At 40.8% G+C, this 21,957-nt stretch overlaps 2 protein-coding genes across 8 annotated transcripts in view; both read right to left on the bottom strand.

Annotated features, from left to right (window-relative positions):
• Positions 1-9,612, bottom strand: part of LOC125715372 (CSC1-like protein 2) — a 49,806-nt gene extending 40,194 nt beyond the window's left edge. For 2 of the 7 annotated variants that reach the window (XM_048986771.1, XM_048986769.1), the window contains exon 1: positions 3,459-4,933. In XM_048986771.1, the coding sequence (XP_048842728.1) occupies positions 3,459-3,639 (181 nt within the window). In that variant the 5' untranslated portion in view covers positions 3,640-4,933. Of the gene's footprint in view, positions 1-3,458; positions 4,934-6,503; positions 6,569-9,239 lie in introns of those variants that run through there. The other 5 variants (XM_048986770.1, XM_048986778.1, XM_048986777.1 and 2 more) reach the window with 5 other exon arrangements.
• A 4,876-nt stretch (positions 9,613-14,488) lies between these two features.
• The window catches only part of LOC125715608 (calpain-1 catalytic subunit-like), a 41,432-nt gene continuing 33,963 nt past the window's right edge, over positions 14,489-21,957 (bottom strand). Inside the window, exons 12-23 of the mRNA XM_048987373.1 lie at positions 21,550-21,719; positions 20,859-20,870; positions 19,720-19,931; positions 18,176-18,215; positions 18,030-18,092; positions 17,225-17,282; positions 16,859-16,923; positions 16,323-16,391; positions 15,982-16,060; positions 15,572-15,685; positions 15,242-15,300; positions 14,489-15,157 (exon numbers count right to left, since the gene is read on the bottom strand). Of these exons, the coding sequence (XP_048843330.1) occupies positions 15,131-15,157; positions 15,242-15,300; positions 15,572-15,685; positions 15,982-16,060; positions 16,323-16,391; positions 16,859-16,923; positions 17,225-17,282; positions 18,030-18,092; positions 18,176-18,215; positions 19,720-19,931; positions 20,859-20,870; positions 21,550-21,719 (968 nt within the window). The 3' untranslated portion in view covers positions 14,489-15,130. The remainder of the gene's footprint in view (positions 15,158-15,241; positions 15,301-15,571; positions 15,686-15,981; positions 16,061-16,322; positions 16,392-16,858; positions 16,924-17,224; positions 17,283-18,029; positions 18,093-18,175; positions 18,216-19,719; positions 19,932-20,858; positions 20,871-21,549; positions 21,720-21,957) is intronic.

The following is a 21,957-nucleotide window of genomic DNA, read 5'->3' on the forward strand; positions in this document are numbered from 1 at the left end:
AAATAACTTGCTCACCATCTTTAGGGCCAAAAAAAAAATCTGTGGTTTAAGGAGACAGACTTACATGAGGTCACATGACCTCAAAACATTACAGAGTCACGACAACGCGTCATCTATATCAATACTGTAACGTAAATGCAATTCTTCAATGGCATCAAAATATTATTACATTGCATTAGCGCTTACTATCAATATTTGCAAGAAAGAATCCACTTCCTTCGAAACTGTATATAGTCATACATATGTTTTGTAGGGCCACCCATATTTTCTCCATGTAAGAGAACCTCTTAATTTAGCAAGATGATTAGGACATAAATATATATAAAAGAGACAAATAGGACTGCATGAAAATTACTCTCTGAGTAATCCGCTTCAGCCTGCCACCATTAATCTCATCTAAATTGATCCAATTCTTGCATTTCCAGAGACAATTCAGGAAAAGAGATGTAGAGACCAGATATATAACAGACCAAATTAAAAGGCACTAAAAATGAGGATGAAATACAGATTTCACAAAAGGTGAGAAAGACAGACAATTCAGGGATGAAATACTCTCCTTCCAAACAGCTAATTTCCCTTCTCCTTTCTTCTGTAAGGAAGCATCTCTAGAGAGGCCCCCCCTGAGATCACAGACTTCCTAATGCACGCCGCCCTTTTTATCCCCATCTCTGACTTCTGTCCTTTCATTTAAAACTGGCTCAGGCTTCCTCTGGGAGCCTCCCTTTGTTGTTAAGGAACATTTCAGATACTTCACCCTACTTGTTTTTTACCTGAATAACAGCCCAGAAAGCAGGCTATACCTTCTGCAGGCTTTGAAAACCCTCAATACTTTACACATTAGTTCCTCACCTACGCATTCAGCAGACGCAGCTTTAAACTTGCTCAGAATTCTCTGAAAGGCACTGGTGCAATTTCTTTTATTTTTTCCCCCCCATTTCATGTACTGCGCACCTGCAATCAAGTCTGACTCTATAATTAAAGGTAACAAAAATTATGTTAAGGAAACCATGAAATGAGGATAAGACAAATGGATTTCATGTTTATCACCTGTAAGAAATCTCATTACCAACCGCCAATTACTTTGAAAGTCTTCATCGTCATAATAGCACCTATAATTTCCGATGGATTCTTTAAACATTTCCAGACAGCCCATGCATCCACCCATTTTCAACCACTGCAAGCCTACGGCACAAGGCATAGGAACACCCTGGATGAGGAACACCCCCCCCCCACACACACACACACACACACACACACACAGGTTTATAATTATATCTTTGTCGGGACTCTCCATTCATTTTTATGGGAAAACTTTAATCCCAACATGGCGACCATAAGCCCTACCGAGCCCTAACCTTAACCACAAGTAACCAAACTAAATACAAGATTTTTGGAATTTTTACTTTTTTGATTGCATTCACAGATCTTTATTGGGACCTGAAAAATGTACCCCACAATGTAAGAAAAACCTGTTATTTTGACATTGTGGGGACCAACATTTGGTGCTCACAATGTAATACAAACATAATACACACACACACACACGCACACACACACACACCAGGTTTGTGAAGAATCTCCATTAATTTCTATGGTTAAACCCTTAATTTCAACAATTACTTTCAATGACCCTCTTAACCCTTAATCCCAGAGCATACAGCAGTAGCGTTGTACATACAGCGGTGTAATTTAGGTGGTTTGTATATAATATATGAAGAGGTCTTGATAGGAAATGACAAAGTAATTTTACATGCAAAGTGTACAGTACTGTTTGTTTAGAAACTGATAATAAGAAAACATTATCGTCTTATTTGCAAATCATCTCATTCGGATGGATCTTTCAGCCCTAACCCTCGTGAATGAGAAGGGATTACTGGTCCTTACGCTGAAGGACTACGGAGTGCCACGTATGTATGGCTACTACTGATTTTTCTTAAGTCTGAACACAGTCAAATTTATACAAACTAAATGTCTTCAGACTTACATTATTTCTAATATTTGGTTAATTACTACTTAAAAGTTTTCTGTACTCCATTGTATATTTTGTACTGGATACTTATGGGTAGCTTTTGATCATAAATGGTTAGTTGGGGTATTTTTGTGATTGATTCCTTTATTATATTTCATTTGCCAACAGATTTAGTTTTGCAAATGATATCATGACCTTCTCTCATCAAAATAACAGGGTTTTATCACACTGTGGAGACATTTGGTCCCTACAATGTAATATATACATGACCATGAACACACACACTCTCTCACACACACAGTCATTAAAATTTAAATTTAATCCCTTAGTGTGAAATATGTGAATCATAGATTGTCTCCTGAAATGGCTTTAGAAGAACAAAAGACATTCCGGAAAGTCACGTAGGTGACACAGCTCTGGGCCAAACACCTGGAGCGTCTCCAGCACACCAGCCACCTGAAGGAAAACTGCGACCGATCAGACAGCGCTTAACAAACTGCTTTTAAACGTTTGATTCTTAATAAATCAGGAAAGAGTCCCCATTTATCTGAACTGACCAATTCAACTTATTAACAGAAAGAGGCATGTGAAGGCTGCTATGAATTACATAGATTAAACACACACACATATTTTTGTTGATTTTAAAAATGGCACCCCCAAGCGGGAGAGAAAGAAAATATTACACGTGTTTTTAGTTAAACAACATTTCCAAAAATGGAAACAGCACAGGACACAGTCCTAATCCTTAAATGCTTTTATGGCTTAATCCTCACTTTAAAAATAAAAAAATAAATAACGACACAAAAAAATTGTCACCCGTTCGCTGCTATTTGACATCTTTTGTTATCTTTGCTTATCGAAACATTCTCACTATAAAATCGAGGGGCTCGTTCTGACTTCAGCGCCCCCCCCCCCATTCTCCTCACCATAAATATAACTTTTGTAAAGGCATCGGGCAGAATGAAAATGCCGTTAATTAAAAGACAAATGACAAATACTGCAGGCACCTTGCACCAGTGGGTTACCTAGCAACCATTCTGCAGTCACCAGCTCCCACTGTTTCTAGGATACCGAGCGCATGCCAGGCATCACCCGCTCAGGCCTGGCTCTGTACTACACTGACCGGGGATGACAGGATGACGGGACAGTGCCCCCAGTGGATAACACCAAAGCGTGCAGGCAGTTTATTAGCTAACCCTGAAAATCAAACAAAATTAGCAGTTGTTCCTACCGAAAGAAAAAAAAAATTTAAAATTCAGACATTCAAATCAAATCACAAAAAACAAACAGGAATATTAAAAATGTTGCTGACAAGTGTCCTTCTGAGTGTCACTGCTACCAGGCGAACTGGCTCAATAAAGATTACCAAAATGGACAGAATAAAAAAACAGGTCATATTTATGTACAAAATGTATAATTGAAATACAATTCAACTCCACAGTGAATTCGATTTTAAAATAGTAATTGCTTAAAATAATAACATATTTACTGATATCCATCAGAGCCCGTATCAGTCGTGATGCACTGACACTGTAGCCTCCACGGCCTCGTATTTCGCCGGTGTACTGAAAGGAGACGGATATCAAAACCCCTTTGTCATCTGTGAGACAGAATGAAAGAACAATGCAAAATGCTTGTTTGACCTTCACAGCAACCAGGAAATCCAGCATAAAATGTCCTATTCCTCATGACCACTGGGGAACAATTAAGATAAAAAGCATATAAACTGCAAGAGCGATGAAGTGCCAGGTGTCGCATCCCTAAGCAAAGTGAGAAGGACAGTTCAGAGAGCAGAGGAAGATGCCAAGGTCACTACTGGAGCATCACAGAAGCACCGGCGACCTCATTCATCAAACTTTGCATAAATTTCACCATTAAAAAAAACCAGTATGCACAAAACCATTCAGGGTGTTCTGGCAGGGTGCCTACTTGACCATACTTATGTGTTTGCATACCTGTTTAACGTTATCTTATAGTACTGAAGACCAGTTCCTATAGAAAGAAGTACAGAGGATGGTAAAAATCCCAGGTGTTATTCTTGCCCTGGTCCAAATAACAAGGATGAGAGTTTCCACACCTACACACATATTTCCAGTTAAGCTTTGTTTGACAAATTTTGCGGTCACCAGCGCACAATTCCGTAGACTTTTTGTGTGCACACAACTTTGACAAATGAGCCACCAGGTGTCCAGGATTGCAGTCAGGTCATTCTAATGGTCTAAGGTTTCCACGTCTTTACGAAAGACCACCCGCAGCTCCCCAGGAAGCCCCCTAATGGCCATTAACACGTGAACTTCAATCAGGTGCTACATAATACATACAGCATATAAATATGGGGGTCTTTAGCCATTCAAACTGGTGGTAATTTCATGCTGACAACATAAGAAAGGAATATCATACCCAGGGCAAAATGTGGATATTAATGTCATTGGGCTGTTTCACCTTCATTGACCCTGAGGCCTTATTTGGGTTAATACCACCTTATTAGGGTTAACACCAACTATTACAGAATTCGTGCTGAAAAACTGTGTTTTGCCTTTAAGAGAAATTTCCAGATAAATAACTTATCATATACAAGCTTATTATATACAAGGTTATGTAAATGGTAATGTTTAATATTTTGTGACGCACCTCTCACTTTTTAGTGCTGGACCGGAAGGAGACGGAGCCTCTAAGTGAGGAACAGCACACAATCTCTTTCCAGTGTCATAATACACTGAGGCTCCTGTCTTGATAACTACATCAGGCAGTTCCTTGGAAGTTAGTGGATAATTTCAGAAAGCTTGTCATTCTGAGTTGCAGTGGTGCAGTGGCCAGCACTGTCTCCTCACGCCTCCAGTGTGAGGGTTTAGATCACACTCCAGTTTCTTACGTATGTTCCCCGCATAGGTTTCTTCTTGCAGTCCACAGACATGCAATTAGGCTGCAGTTTGCCCATAGTGTGCGAGTCGTGTGACGGGGGGGGCATGCTGCCAGGATATACCTTCCCCCCCATGTGCCACAGGCCCAGCCCCCCCCCCAAATACCTACACTACAGCAACTTCCTGGATGGCAGACATGCCTTTTATTTATTCTATACTCCTCAAAGTAAATGTATAGTTTGTTTGTTTTGTTCATCAGGGGTTTTGGGGGTGGCTGCCTTTTTAAAGCAGAATTCAGCCAACGGACAAAGAATCACATTGAAGCTACGAGCAGCTCATGGCCTTCAGCGAATCCTTGGACAAATAACGGTGGGGTGAGATGATCGGGACACGCAGCCGCAATTAGCCAATGGGAAAAATAACCCAGAATGATGGCGCCCACAGGAGGAAAAAAGGAAAAAATACATTAAAATAACATTTTAACAAATGCGATCACAGAGGACAGGGTGTGAATGGCCGCCCTGGGAAGGTCTTGATCAGCTGATTTTTGGATATGAATAGTGGCCCAAAATATACAATGTTTCTTACAAAAAAAAAGAGGCATAAACAATCATAAAAGCACAATAAGGCAGCAGGGGGGGGTGCAGTGTTGCCTCACACCTCTACAGCTGGGGGGTTGATTCCACCTTCTCCCCTGTGGGGGAGTGGAATTTGGCTGCTTCCCCCATCACGCAATTTTCCTCCCACAGTTCAAACACACAAAGACAGGCTACCTGGCATCTCTCAGTCGCCCTGAAGCTGACAGAGAGAGAATCCCTATCACTACTTCAAAGGAAACATCTCTCCCAGTTACCTACATCCATGAGTAGAGTTAAGCTTTCTGCAAGACGATTTCAACCTCTACATGAAAAGGGGGACGCAGGTTTAAAGACAAAGCTTGCAAGTAATCATTCTATAAATTTTGAAATGGCTGATGCAATAAATTGTTTTTTTGGATGCAGTTTCAATATTAATGAGTATTTCATTAAAAAATGCATGACGTGGCTTTAAATCTTTGAAGCTGTTGGTCATGATGCAAGAAAAATCATTAGCAGAATGATGCATACTCTAGAAAAGTAACTTTCCATATATTATCCATAACAACGTATCCAAAGCAGGCCTGCAGTGAACCTGGAGAATTCTGTAGGATGAGTAAGGCAGGGGACACCCGGGATGTGTATGAGCGCACAGGCACACAAGCAGAGGCAATTTGGACATGCGTGCACAGGCAATTTAGACAAGCGCGCACAGGCACACGCGCACAGGCACACACGCAAAGATACATGCGCACAGGCAATTTAGACGTGTGCGCACAAGCACATGCGCAAGGACACACGAGCACAGACATGCGTGCATGGGCGATTTAGGCAGCCGCGCGCAGGCAATTTAGACATGAAAGTCCACTTCAGCTGGACCTCTGTGGGTCTGGGAGAGGAAGTCCACAGAGAGAGAGCACATGGAAACACTTGGAAGGTATAAGACCACAATGCTATTCACTTCATAAATATTCATGCATGATATGCTTCAATTCTTGTAGCTAGCTAACATTATGTTGCTAGCTTGTTTAACAGCACTGACATAAAATAAATCAGGTTGGCTAAGCTCAAGATACGGTTCACAAACCGCCTGTTTACCTGAATCTGGTGCTAAGCAAATCCAATGTACCTCCTCCATTACATACTCCAGTATACTGAGTAGATACAGAATATTCCAGCCGTCATGTTCATACGCCCCCCCCCCCCCCCCCCCCCGCTTGAGGGACATATGACACCATAATCTGTGGCATACAGCAGTTATCTACAAAGACACATGCCAGTGCGGCCCCTTCAGGGTCAGGTAACAACCCCCCATCTAGAGATCCCTCTGCTCTCGATAGACGATGACATTCAAAACTACCTCCAGTTATGCTTGAGACATGATAAGGACAAAAACGGTTAAAATTTTTGCCAGTTCATATTTTTTACTGTAAGGTTTCACTGCTTCCAAAGTTGTCTATGATATGTAAAATATAGTGATTATCAAAACAAAATAATTCAGATAAAATGATTGTGCCACATTTTGTTTTGCAGTTATGTTTCCGTTTTGTCCTGTTATGAATCCAGCACATCCTTTTTTATTAGTTCCATCCATCTTCCAAACCGCTTATCCTACTGGGTCACGGGGGGTCCGGAGCCTATCCCGGAAGCAATGGGCACGAGGCAGGGAACAACCCAGGATGGGGGGCCAGCCCATTGCAGGGCACACTCACACACCATGCACTCACACCATTCACTCCTATTTAGTAACTCCAATCAACCTCAGCATGTCTTTGGACTGTGGGGGGAAACCAGAGTACCCGGAGGAAACCCCACGATGACATGGGGAGAACATGCAAACTCCACACACATGTAACCCAGACGGTGACTCGAACCCAGGTCCCAGAGGTGTTAGGCAACAGTGCTAACCACTGCTTTTTATTAATTTCTCAGTTGAATTATACATAAAGTTCAAGGAAATATACTGTTAACAAGACAGTTTTTTAAAGTTTAATAAATGCATGATATCTCCACAGTCAGTGAGTAATCGTGTTTAAAAATCATGATCACAGTATTGACCAAAATAATTGTGATTACGATTTTTGTCAGATCTGAGCAGCCCTTCAAAGTGTTTAGGAAAAAATTGCAAAAATCATAGCTGGGATCTTTCCTTCTAAGTCCCCAAATCATAATTTATATAAATACAGGTGCATTTCGGTCATCCTTGAATAAACAAGAAACTTGAGAATTACTAAATGCCAAAAAAATGCTAACGAGGATTACAGAGCTCATCAAAAGCAGACTGCATTAGTACAGCAGTTTCTGTTCGGTTAGTCCACGGCAAGATTAAAAAAACGAGTCTCTCACACCCGCGACAGCAATCCTAACCCGATAACCAGCAGGCTCACGCTTCAGGGAACAACACAGCGTATAACTTCTGACATCAAATCTCTAATAGCAAGTGCTCATTATATCAAGAACGAGGGTGCAAGGCAGGCCAATACTGGGATAGATATGAAAGACACAACAGAATACTAAATCATTACAGAATAGCTAGACTAAATAAAAAATACTAATGTATTGCAGGAATCCTAATGTCAATTAAAATCTCAATTCTGAAAATGTTATCTTTAAACACACTATGTGGCATTCTTGGAAATCTGTGGTATAAACATAAAGTAACTATTTGGACTTGTCAGTATAGGTAGATGTCTCAATCCACCCTAAATTAAGACGCATGGATTAACAGTAATCTGGCTCTGGCTAATTGGTGTCTATAAAATACTGCTGTCTACTGCTATATTTGTGACAGGACCCCTCCATCATTCCCTTTCCAAGTCTGCTGTGAAGCTCCTAAACAATTTCCCATTGATACGTAATTAATAGTGACTCCAGTTTTTAAGTTTACATACTGGCTACATACCCTGCTCCTCTATGTTGTGGTGATAAGTTTTGAAATTTAGCCATAAATTCCCAAAATGATGTTCAATACAATAAAAAGGAATTAACAGTAGTTGCCTACATAGAAAAACAATTAACAATTCGCTGCCTAAGGCTGCTTTCTAACAACGTGGTCTTAGAAAGAAACAAAAGAGACAAAGGAACAAAGAAGATCTAGTTAAATGCATATTTTCACCGGACCCATCCTTGGCTTAAGCACCAAGGATCTGAATGCATATTTGATTTAGATAGAAAATAACACATGCAGAACATAATGTATGATAAAAGGAGGCCCGCCGGTAGCCTAAAATCCGCAAAAATGTTTAGCAGCTTCAGTGGTACGGCGTTTCCTCCCTCGGCAGCTGCAGTGGCTGCAAATTGTGCAGGAGGCATTTTGGAGATATTTGCCGGCGGTGGTATTTTTAACGCAGGTGGCTCATCTGGCATAAACATGCAGCATAGCCGTGTTTGGGGCTGGGCGACTAAATGCTTTATCTGCGAGCAGCAAAAGGCCGGCAGATCTTATATGATAGGATTGGGGAGATCCGGCAGCTTGTCCCCGACCCCAAACGTCAGAAGATCCCCGCCATCCTATGAGCGCTCGCCGGCTGTGCACATTGAGGACCACAACCAAAAAAAAAACCGCTAAGATGAGGTCGAACCAAGTTGTCCTTTGATCTGATCAACCATCAGACGTGTCATCAAAATGCATTTTCATACGTCCTCCCGCTTTGTGGAAGCATACCCCCATCCCACACGTTATTGAGGCTGGGAATAAAGACGAGCACGAATATGCATGACAGGTCGCGGCCACATCGGTTCGGGAATTAAAGTCTGCATGGGGGGTAAAGACGATAAAAGGAGGCCCACCGCTAGCCGAATAATAAGCTTCATCACTAAAACGCGCAACCTTACCGTCTTCTTTACCTGGAACGTCAATTGGATCTTCGGCTTTTTTTTCGTCTTCACTCGCTTTCCAGTCGGATCTCCATACGAAACGATCCCTTAATAAATCCACCACCAAGAAGGAAAAATAAAAGCATTCCCCTACATAACAATGAGAAAAGACAAACACACGCACCTTACTGCGGCTGTGGGCCGGCGAAGGCGAAGCCGCATTCCGCTAAGCGAGGCTGGCAGAGGGAGAGGAGGGGGCGGTCTGCTCGCTGGAAGTAAGGACGTCACCACAAAATGAGGATTTTTTCAGTCTTAGCATGCGTCGTGCTTGCGCAGACGCCCTAGCAAATGTACATACTAGCTATATCATCAAAAATAATAAAAGAAAAGCCAATTTGCAAGAATGGGGAAGTTGGAAGTCTCCTGTTTTATTTTTTAAATAAATGACTGACTACCCACGGAGAGGGGGGATAAAATGATGAATGGAGGCGCGATTGTGCCCACACACGCCCAGCGACAAAGGGACGGACGGGGAAGGGTGACTCCCGATTGACGGGTGTCGGAGGGCATAGGGCTCGGGGATTTAAAGTGTTTGGTTTAAATATTAGTAGAGCAAAATGTTGTTGTTGTTGTTGTTGTTGATGATGATGATAATGGGAATAATACCATTCACAATAATACAGCAGTTTTTTCACTTAAAACCCTGTGTGATAAAATTATTGCTACATGAATGCCAAGTGGGCCTGGTATGAAATTGCTTACACGCCGAAAAGTCACTCCAGACCGATATTAACCCTAGTTAATGGGTTCGCCAAATAAAAACGAATTCTTCACTGATAACTGATCACGATATAATGATGGACTAGGTCGTGTCACTGCTGATAGCTCCCTTGGCAAATCTGAGGTATTAATGACTCACTTAGATACACTGTTGCATACTGAAGTTAAGTAAAAAAGACAGTAAAGGGAAATCACAGAAATAGAAATGTTAGCTCACACAGTGTATTTGCTAGAAGAGTGTGTAGCATTTATGATACCCAGCGGTGGAGGTGCGGTAATTACAGGAGCGTCATTGGAGAAGGATACGGAGAAGCGTGTTTATGTTGTTGGAAAATAGCACGTTATAAAGGAAAACATGTGAAAAGACACGTAAATGATGCGCACAGCAGATTCAAACACGCAGCCACGCACAGCCTCACTTCAGTATTATTATTGTTGCTGTTGTATCTGAGCGTCGCCGCCATTAAATCTGAGGGGGACGTGTCCCCCTCACATTTCATAATTATTCGTTTGGACCACCCGACATTTAACATAAAATTAGTTTTATGCCAGTGTGTCGCCCCCCCCACATTCAAAATGCTTCTGACGCCCCTGGCCGTATGTAAAATTACACAACATTACATTACAAATTATAGAGTAAAATCCAGTATGAGTGTGCTACAACATAACTACTATTGTTTTTTTTAACGATAATCACAATAGTTTGTGGAAAAACACAATTCTATCCGTTCATCTTCCATTTATCCAATAAAGAGTCTTATTTAGGGTGACGGGATTATTGAGGCTAACGTCATTCTTTTTTGTAAAGAGGACACCCACGGTGTTTTGTGAATGTTTTTCTCCTCAATAAACATGTGGCAACATGTTGCTCTTTAAAGATTTCTGTTCATTAATATAATATTTGAATAAATATTATATAAATATTATAAGTATTTGGAAAAATATCTATTCTTGAATTCTAATTATCTTGTGTGTATATCAGAAACTTGAAAATGAATATTATATTTTTTGCAGCTGAGAATCCCTCCTTTTCATGTAATGTTTCTTTGGTCCCTTCACAATCGTATGCTAGTGGGGAGAAGCAGTAGATGTTCAACCAATGAGCCCCTGTTAGCTGAATTATTGCTTGGACTGTCTTGCCATTGCATCACGAGTCTGTCAGCTTTGAAAGGTGGAAGGGGTTTGAAGTTCGCAGTATTTTGCCTAAATAAGTAAAACTCGCAATGTTCGCTTGGCATGTGAAATCTTGGAGAGCCATTTCAAATAAATCTAAATGTATTTGCCTTACCAACTGTCGAAGTTTCAGGCAAGTGGAAAATTGTCAAAATGGCATCCTCTCTGGACCGGCATTAGGAGCATTAATTGGTAATGTCAATAACGTTAAAACATATTCCTACATATGCCATTTCTATGTTAATATTGACCATTTTATTCTATTTTAGTTTCACTTTCTTTCAAAGGAAGGCTTTCAAATTATTTCACTGCGCTGGCTTCGAGAAATTGCAGATCATAATACATTATGAAGTCCCCTTGAAAGATTATATCATGAAAACTTTTAAAAAGGAGACGTATTTGGGTACTGAGTTGTTGGATTAAGATTGTAAAAAAATGCAGTTGAATATGTACTGAGTGTGCAGTCAGACAGCTCGGGGGTTCACTGGGTACCGTCGTCACCTCACGCTTCCAGAGCTTCCAGCCATCGTCTGTGACTGCTGAGTTTGCATGTTCTCCCTGTGCTTGTCTGGATTTCTTCCAGTTATCCTGATTTACTCCTGTACTCCAAAGACAAGCAGCTCAGGGGAATGGATGACTCTAAATTACCCACAATGCTTTGCTGTACCAGGAAATGGGTGTGTATGCCAGCATGTCCCCTGCTGTACAGCCAGGGCTTCCTGGGACAGATTCCAGGGCATGGTGATCCTAACTAGACCAAGGAGGGATGGAAGGATGACTTTAGCTACCAGGGCGTTGGTAGGATTAAAGCACAGGATCTCATTTTTAAAATTCAGTTTGTTTTAAATAGCACTTTAACAAATTAATTGGCCCAAAGTGGCTGATGGAGAATTAAACAAGACTATCACTGACTGAAATTCAGTGGATTAGCGGTTCAGGGTTACAATAGTACAAATGCATATTGAATTCAGAAAAATATAGAAGAAAAACGTGCAAACGAATCTTCATAGTTTAATACAGGAGGAAAAAAACACCGGTCCGTGGTCAGGTGGCTGGGCATGCTAGAGGAAAGTAGAGTGTGTGTGTGTGTGTGTGTGTGTGTGTGTGAGATGTTCTCTTCTTTGCCCTTGGCAGGTCATCACACCATCTGTAGGTCAGATCTCTATTCACCGTTCTGCAGATCAGCCTTCAGGCCTCTTCTTTCCAGTAAACCTCTATGGTCTGCAATACCAACGGCATGAACTCAGGTTCAGAGTATCAGGGCAGTGGAGAGGAGACTGACTCAGAAGGTAACTGCACATGCTGATATGTGACCAGACATGCACAGGTAGACCAGTAGAAGGCTACACTGAAGTCAGAGGGCTTCAACAGTGACTGAGGGGGCAGCTCTCACATATGCTGGCAGATTGTTACTTAGACTAGGAGCTCTGTGGCTGAATCCTCTACTGCCAACAGTCTTTTTATTTATATGAGAAACTGCAGGAAGGTCTGTATTCCTCAGTCTCATTATTATATACCTAAAGCAGTTTTGGCGATAAGCAGAGGTCTGACCTTTTAGTTCTTTGTAAGTGAGCAGAAGAACCTTAAAGCCTGTCCCAAATTTTACCGGAGGCTAGTGGAGACATTAGGGTAGCTGTAATATGTATATTTTATCTTCTGGTTTCCCAGGCACATACCATGGAGATGGTGCCAAGCGATGTGCCGGGAGGGGAGGTTTTTATAGAGACTATAGACATATGTAACTAATGTTAAAGATCTTCTTTGAGCTTTTGGCAAACAATTTATCACTAAACCTACATTGCTGTAGCCAATTAAAAACAAAGTAAAACTGCTACTTGTTTAATAGAGAAAGTATTGTATTCAACCCACTCTTGTACCTTCTGGGTGCTATGGGGAAAACAACTGTTCTGATGAATGAATATGTTTTCCATTACCATGTACACTAAATTGCCAAAAGTATTTGGACACCTGCCTTTACACAGAGACATGTACTTTAATGACATCCCATTTTTAATACATAGGCTTTAATATTTTGTTGACCTACCCTTTGCAGTTATCACAGCTTTAAAAGGAGCTCTACCCCGTCCCAAGATGGCGGCTCTGTTGACGCATTCGCTCCCATAGACGGCTGTATTCAACGCGACATCCAGTGTTTAACTCTTCTGGGAAAGCTGTCCACAAGGTTTAGGAGTGTGTTTATGGGAACTGCTGACCATTCATCCCAGTTCATTCATTTCCACTGCCACCAAGAACCAACCTGTACTCAATTTGTACTGCAAACTCTCAGTTTTCCATTGTAAAGTAGCTGTTTCCATGCTGACATGGCCCTGCTTCTAGTAGTGACCAAACAAGCTGGTTGTGTCACCACCATCTGATTGGTTGAAATGCATGGAGATACCAGTGCTCTGTGCATGGATTATCTGAAAGAAAAGGGGTGTATTCCATATATTATTCATTATTTGTACTCTCTCACATTGCGATGTATTGACACAGTCCCAGTAACTCAGAAGTTGAAAACTTCCTAGCTTTTCTTTTGGACCATCCTCCGTAGCATTTTTCCATTTCCATGGCATTTCTCAATTCCAGAAATGATGCAATATAATCCTGGTTCCTTGAAAATGGAATGGGCTGTGTGATCAATTTAAAGAAAATAATAATCCTCTGAATTTTTTTTAAATGGTAAAATGTTCCAGCAGGTACTATGGTGACTGAGTGGGTAGCCTCCCACCTCCAGGTCACAAGTTCAAAACCTGCCTGTGTCTTTCAGTTTTTGAAGTTTATAGTCCAAAAACACACAGACAAATAGGCATCTATAAACTGCCCTCAACTTGCGATTCTGTGTTTGTGTGTGACTGACTGACACCTGCTTCATCATGGCCTTGTACTCGATTTGCGATATAGAACATGGAGAGATGGAAAATGTTCAGAGGAAAGAGTTACAGAATACATGTATATAGATTTCTCCATCCATCTCCATATGTCGGTAATAGTCGTGCCTGGGGGGGCGGGGTGGGGGACCTGATCCCAAACAGGACTGAGCACAAGGCAGGGGGATACGTAGGACAGTCGGCCAGTTACATAAAATTTAAAATTCCAGGTATGAGTCTTTAATATTAATTATTTGTCAACCTAAAATAAACGGATTCTGCCTTACATCCCGTGACTCCCTATATAGGATGTGGATAATCAGTTACCAAAACGACAGCAGAAAGCATTAAAAAGCCATTTAAAATGTATTGCCGTGTATATTCCAAAATCTTGATGGATGTTTTACATCATAATGTCACTGTCAGTGCACAGCATACCACAAGGGCTATTTAAGACCATTTTTATTATTCATTTGCATAAATACGTGTACAGGTACATAGGAATTCTTTGGTTGTTGTATATTCCATCTTGCTCTCCTATCAGCTTAATATCCTACGCAATTAAGTACACTTTCAATGAACCGAAAAAACAATAATGCAATAATAGTGTTTAATTAATATACCATACTTTTTTTTTTTTTATTGTAACCTTCAATTAAAATTGCAGCACCAAAAATACATTGAGGGAAACATTTCAAAGGCATAAACGACTTACTTTATCAGGATAAAATGGTGAGATGAGAGACTGGGCTAGCATTTCGACTGCTAGCATTGTTAATTATAATACCATGCAGGCAGAATACCCTACTGAATGTATAATACTTATAATGCTTATACAATAACATCATTCATGCGTCAGTGTTTTACTCACTGTAGTGCAGTGTTATGTTTTATGTAGACGCATAGTTAAATATTAAATTAAGTATTGCATAGTTAAATAAAAAGAAGACCTTGTAGCAGCAGCAAAAGGAAGAGTTTTGGTGAAGAGCAAAAACCCTCCATCATCTTCTTCAGTATAGATACGTTTGGGTTATTTGCAGGCAGCGAAGCACGGCACACGGCGTGCAGGGCCTTGGCGCCCCCTCCTCTTCAACCACACATGGTCATATAGAGCCACTGAGAAAGGCAGGAGGAGCAGGCTTTAGGCAGGAGTGGCATTTCTGCTTCCAAGGAGCAGATCTTTATAGGAACGACAGTTACCTCTGAGACATTCAGCTCCACCACACCACTGGTCTCTTTTTCCATTTCCTTGAAAGCTCCTGTTAAAAAGACAGATTTATGTGTGTATATATGTCTGTGTGTGTATATGTATTCACACACACACATACTGTACACACACACACACAAACTATTTACACATACACACTTTTTTCATGTTTTAAAATCTTACCTAATATAAATTTATGAAAATAAAACAAAAATATTAAAATGTATTGCATTACTTCTGCCTGTGTCCTAATCCTACTAGTACAGGCCCTTTAAAAAGGAAAAAGAAACACATGCAAGTCTTTACTGTAGATCATCACATACTGAACATGGATTCCAGTTTCACCAGGCAGCAGATGAAGTTGTCGAAGTCGATCATCTCATTGTCCGCATATCTAGCTACCAGGACCTGGTTCAGTTTGTTGTTTAGCTTGAAGCCTAAGTGGGGAGATACAGCACCGCTGAGCTAAGCTTAGTGCTAACAGTGCTGGAAAATTCAGCTTGTGTGCTATTTAATCTCTTTAAACAAAGCTATTTATATTACTTAGAAGATAGCTAAAGTTTGAGGAAAACCAGAAGCGTAAAGCAAACATACAAGGTGTTAAAATACATTAAAATACTAACAAAAAAGGTCCAGTAATGCGAACAAGAATAAAATCGGTCAATAGTTGCTGTCAGAGCTGGATGCAGATCTACACCCATAGAGAGGACTGTGAGCAAAGCTGCCATGATACCTGCTGACTCCAGCGCAAGCCGCATCTCATAGGAGCTCATGGTTCCTGAGTTATCAAGGTCAAACTGCCTGAAGACCCCCTGGCAAACATCACGCAGGTAAAAAGAGTCAAGCACCTCTGCAGAAGTGGCACCCTTTTAAGATTCTGACATATTTTCCCCTGGACACTCCTACTGACAACACGCTGTAATGTCAAACCCATCTGCCATCCACTGTAATCATGCAAGTGTTTCTGTGCCTCCGGGGCTGTACGGGTCAACATTGACATCACCTTTATGAACACTGCTGCATGCCTTATGAATTATGCAATGAAATTACCGAAATACACAGACAGATACCTACCAGCCACTTTTTAATCTTGTTCCACATGACCTGAAACTCCACCAGCCCAAGTCGGGCGCTGCCATCTTTCTATGCAGCTAGTCAAGGAGTGCTGATTTTTCAGCAATATAAAAGCATAATATGTTATACATATATACACACATGCACGCACAGACAGACCTGTACTCATGTCTTTGTGGGGACTGTCCATTCGTTTCTATAGGAAAAACCAAAATCCAAAAATGATGACCGTAACCCCAACCCAGCCCTAACCTTAACTATAAGTAGTCAGACAAAATAAAAGTCTTTTGCCATTTTTACTTTTTGATTGCAGTCAGATTTTTAGAAATTGAGGTTATCCATATGGGGACCAGAAAAATAGTCCCCACAACGTCAAAATAATAGTTTTTATCACGTTGTGGGGTCCCTTGGTCCCCCACAATATAAAGTATATCTGGACCACACACAACACACACACACAGGTATACTGCAGCAAACTAAAATAAAAAGTTTTAAGCGGCTCTGACAATATTTTTACAATTTCATGTAAACGATACATCCAAGAGACTGATCATTCCTCTGCACGACTCCATGCTGAAGCCGTCAGTCTTCAGGTCTTTGTCTGATACAAAGAGAAACCAACGGGATGGTAATTTCACACGTCATTCCTCATCTTTATGTCTCACATGAGGGAAAACTGTTTTGCTGTGTGACAGAAGAGGTTTTTCGCAAGCAAATGGATTCATCTCTCAACAGACATGTCCCTCCACAAAATGTAACTATTAAACAGATATAATATTTTAGTATTTAAAAAATGAATGAATGAAGAAAATTAACCATCATCCAGCTCCACATCTATGTATGCTTGTTTCCATAAAGTAGCTACATCGATATATTTCGAGAGCCATCGCGGACAGACTTACGCTTGGACACCACTCTGTTCAGTATGGTACGGAGCTCGTGAGCTGCAATCTCCATGTCCTGAAATATCATAATGTCATGTAGGATCAGGACAGTGTTGTGGCCACCAAAATCATCATAACATTATGGGCAAATTCTTCTATAAGACAAAGGCTGTTGGTGTAACATTGAGTGACAGCAAATAATGAGGGAACAGCCAAACACAGCGAGTATCTTAGGGCTCCCTGACATATTAATTCCACATCTGTACAAAATTGCACATCTATGCTACTGAAGAATATGTATGCTTGAACTTCCCTGCATGGATTAATAAAGTATCCATCCATCCATCCATCCATCCATCCATCCAAGAATAACAGATGCTTTTCATCAAACATTAACCAGTTTGAGCAGTGAGTGGCAGAAATTGTGGTGTACAATATCATGCATTCATTAGCATAATACTAGAAAAATGTCCGCCATCGTTCATCAGGATAATAGGAATTGTTTCGATTAATGTGTAATCTATTTAAATTTGACACTGAATGTTACAATTTTTCAAATTTGTTTTACATAATGTAATGACAATCACTTTCAATAAGCAATGCAGTGCATTTATAATTCACAGGGGTTTGAAAAAGAAAAGACACAATCGTGTTCAGATTTGATGATTAAGAATTCATAATATTTTACAAAATAATAGGAATGGTATTGATTTTCTCAAAGGACATCAAAAGCACATATTCCATAAAAGCGCCTTAAGATTTTGTCATTTCAGAACAGCACACAATTACAAATAATTCCAAGATTATGATCAATGACACTCACCTCGCCTGACAACCTTGCAAACATTGACCTGAAGTTGTCATCAATATCGCCTTCAGAGACGTCCTAAAATGAGGCAAAAGGGTGAACCTCAGATGTTTGGCACCACACAATAACACACTGTAACTAAAACGAGCCGTTGTCCTCACCTCATCTTCTATGTTGGCAACTATGTCATTGTCCAGCTCCCTGCAAGAAAAAAGAACAACATAATTTTCAGTGGCAACAAAATGGCCTTATTAAAGAAAAAGTAATTCATTTAATAATTTGAATGTTTTGCGTAAAACCACGTTATTTACTGATGGATCATAACAGCTTTCTCGATAATACGAATATGTACATCATGTGAATTTCAACAGGAACCTTAATTTAGTACATGTTATATCTGATCTTTGCAAACTGGATTGAACTGGTGCAATATCCTGCAGATGACTGCAATCCACTAACATATTTTAAGCAATTAATAATACCTAGTAGCTAATTTTAACTAATTTAAAACCATAATTATATTTGGAAGTGGTATGCTATTCAATTTATTATACAAGAGGGACCATCAAATGGTAATTACATAATAATTACACAATGGGTACACAAAACACTGGCATTTAATTCATCTGGGAAGATAAAAATCAAGATAGGAATCGGTTATATGCATGATCATACACAGCTCAGAAACTGAAAGATGCAGGGAAACAGTGTGACCCTGCTACCCAAAGGAAGACAAAACCAGACAGAGTGACACACAGCTGTCCTACAGAACCAGCACCAGCAGCTGACGTTTTAGAAGAATTTGTGTTACTTTTTATGGAGCATTTCATCCTCGCCAACAAATTACACAGATGTAAAAATGCTTTAAATGGCTAATAATTTATTATGGGCTGCATTAAACTATTGCATGTTGGAATACATATTATATTATATTCCCATAGAAATGTTTAAAATCATGCACTTGTGTCACTGTACTCATGAACCTAAGTGCGCAGTCTAGTATTCTATTTAGTATAGAGACCCATCCATCCATACATTTTCCAAACCGCTTATCCTACTGGGTCGCGGGGGGTCCGGAGCCTATCCTGGAAGCAATGGGCACGAGGCAGGGAACAACCCTGGATGGGGGGCCAGCCCATCGCAGGGCACATTCACACACCATTCACTCACACACGCACACCAATTTAGCAACTCCAATTAGCCTCCGCATGTTTTTGGACTGTGGGGGGAAATCGGAGTACCCGGAGGAAACCCCACGACGACATGGGGAGAACATGCAAACTCCACACACATGTGACCCAGGCAGAGACTCGAACCCGGGTCCCAGAGGTGTGAGGCAACAGTGCTAACCACTGCACCACCATGCCGCCCCCTTAGGGCAAGACCAAAAAATATTTTTTTTTGATCCTCTAGGGGGCAGCAGTTATAACTCTGGGTTGATTACAAGGCAACTCATTTATGATGAGGTTTGTGGGAACGGGAACTAGCCCAGCTCAGTAATGTAGCATGACATTATGTTGGAACCACAAGTGCCTTTGTGTTTGTAACAAGCATAATAACTTCCTTTCATTAAACTGTCACATGCCCAACCAAAAGCTGTTCATGCACAATGGAAAGGAGTTACCACATGGGACTTGACCCTGAAAACTCAATCACAGCATCACCTGTTGCCATAGACCTAGGTTTCTGATTTCCCAATACTCACAGGGACTCGGACGTCTTCTCTGTGAAGACCCGGAGGATGAAGTCGGCATCTTTTCCTGGCTCGAAGGTAGAGGGCACCACCAGGTACTCCCCCGGCGGGAGACGCAGGCGGGCGCTCACCTCCCTTAGGTTGATGAACGTCTCGGAGCGTGCGCAGGAGGAGTGCTTCAAGAAGAAGTCCTTCTTCAGGTGGACACTTTGGCAGCCCTTAAACTTAGGAAACGGCGTGAGAGATATTGCAGAATCTGGGTGGCTGGTCACCATTTCCGAATCACAAGCCTGGAAATGACAGTACTGCAATACTGCAATAGTGGCTCCACCGGTGGTCTGAATGAGTGAATCACAGATCGGGGGGGTGCCCTGGCTGAGGTGAAGGCCAGACTGTGTATAGCTGATAGGACTTACATGCGTGACAGCACCTGTGTGATCTGCAGGGCCGTGCAGCAGAGGGGGGCTGTTTTGGGGGGATCATAATGTCCCATGTCTACAATTTCCTCAGCTATGAAAGTCAGCTGACCCTGAAGAGTTTAGCTTCAATTAGCTTCAAATGGTTTTCTCTGTGTGAAATACGGGGCTCAAAGAAAGTTCCAGGATGCTTTGCTTAATTCAGATTTACTGGTTTTATAACAAAAAAAAAATCATTATTTATTTGTTTGCAAAAAAATTGAAATTAGAAACAACCAGTAGTTTAAAGTAAAGCATTCATTTAAAGTAGTAATAAACTAAAACCCAAATTAAAGTTGTAAAAGAGATGTTCTGAGTTAAAAAAGTCATTGACAACAGTGTCATTGAGTGCTTTTTAATTAGTAACACGTTTGCAAAAACATAAAACAACAAACATTTGTGTTTAGTATCCCTTTGGGAGTCACTGACTACAACTGCAATTAATAGCAAAAGGGCAAGAACAGAACTGAATTAGTCAGTTAAAGAAATCATGGCGCTTAATAAAAAGAAAATGTCCATATAAAAGATATGTGGTGGTATATTAAACTCTACTTACCAATGGACTTTTGTTATGAAACCAATAAATTCGCAACATTTTTACAGAACTAAGCAAGCGTCCCAAGACTTTCTGTGAGCTGCCTCCAATGAAATGATGAGCCCAGTAGTGAGATACCACAGGGGTAACATGGTATTTACCTCTTCTGGGACCTGAAAAATAAAGCAAAACATAACATATAATGAGAAGAATGGTGATATACTCAAAATGTTTTTTTAATGTTTGACTGAACAAAATTTGAATGAATAGAACATAAATATATTTAAAACTGATATTTAAACACTTAAGCATGCAAACTTAATTTTTTGTAAGACATGCATGTTATAGTACATTACTGAACTGAGCAAATTAGTCACCAGATACTCAGTCAGCTAATGAGCAGAGATTAAATTCATTCAACCATGCGTAGGTGTATAATAGCTCTGTAGCCAAAAATCGCTCTATGACAGTTGGTACATCTTGAGTGCTTATACCAGGCCTCGGCAATTAGTTTCAACCACAGGTCAGTTTTTTAAACAGTGCCGAATAAGGGGCCAGTGTAGTTACACAGACGCATGTAATTGCAGCTATATGTTGTAAATATGATTTGTGGTTAATTATATTAATAAGAATTATATTAATTAATAAGATATTAGGTCACATTTGCTGGGAAATGCAAAAGCTGTGTAAGCCTATCTAAATAGGTGTCTATATGAAATAGCTTTGGTGAGATACCATCATACATTTTTTTAAAAGAAACTCTTTCAGGGGGCCAAATATTTTTCGGGCCAGAATTAGCCCTTGGGCCGCCATTTGCTGACCTACACCTTAGAGTGTCTGCAACAATCTGACCTCGTAGATGGCAAAGCCAATGGTGTGCATATCCTGGCCCTGCCGTCGGTATCTCCGCCGGTCCTTCTGCATCAGTGCCACAAGGAAGCTGCAGGCCACCTCGTCATCCTCAGGGTCATCATCTTCCTCAAGCAGTGTCACCTTAAACTGTGGGTTAATCCAGAAGGTATCTGTGGACATAAATGGTAAGATGTGGCCTTACAGCTCAAGAAGATCTGCAGGAACATCTTTCTGCTTATAAAGGAAGGCCAGGTATTGCCAATAGCCGAGACGTAGCTGTTTGGATCCAGCACAGGGCATCAGTAATTAGTCATCAGACTGTCATAACCCACTTTGGATATGAAAGCCTCCCCAGGTGACCTTAGGCAAAGACGTTATGGCTACGTTCACACTGCCATGCTAAAGTGA

The sequence above is a fragment of the Brienomyrus brachyistius genome, chromosome 20 (genome assembly GCF_023856365.1).
Source record: "Brienomyrus brachyistius isolate T26 chromosome 20, BBRACH_0.4, whole genome shotgun sequence".
Lineage (NCBI taxonomy): Eukaryota > Metazoa > Chordata > Actinopteri > Osteoglossiformes > Mormyridae > Brienomyrus > Brienomyrus brachyistius.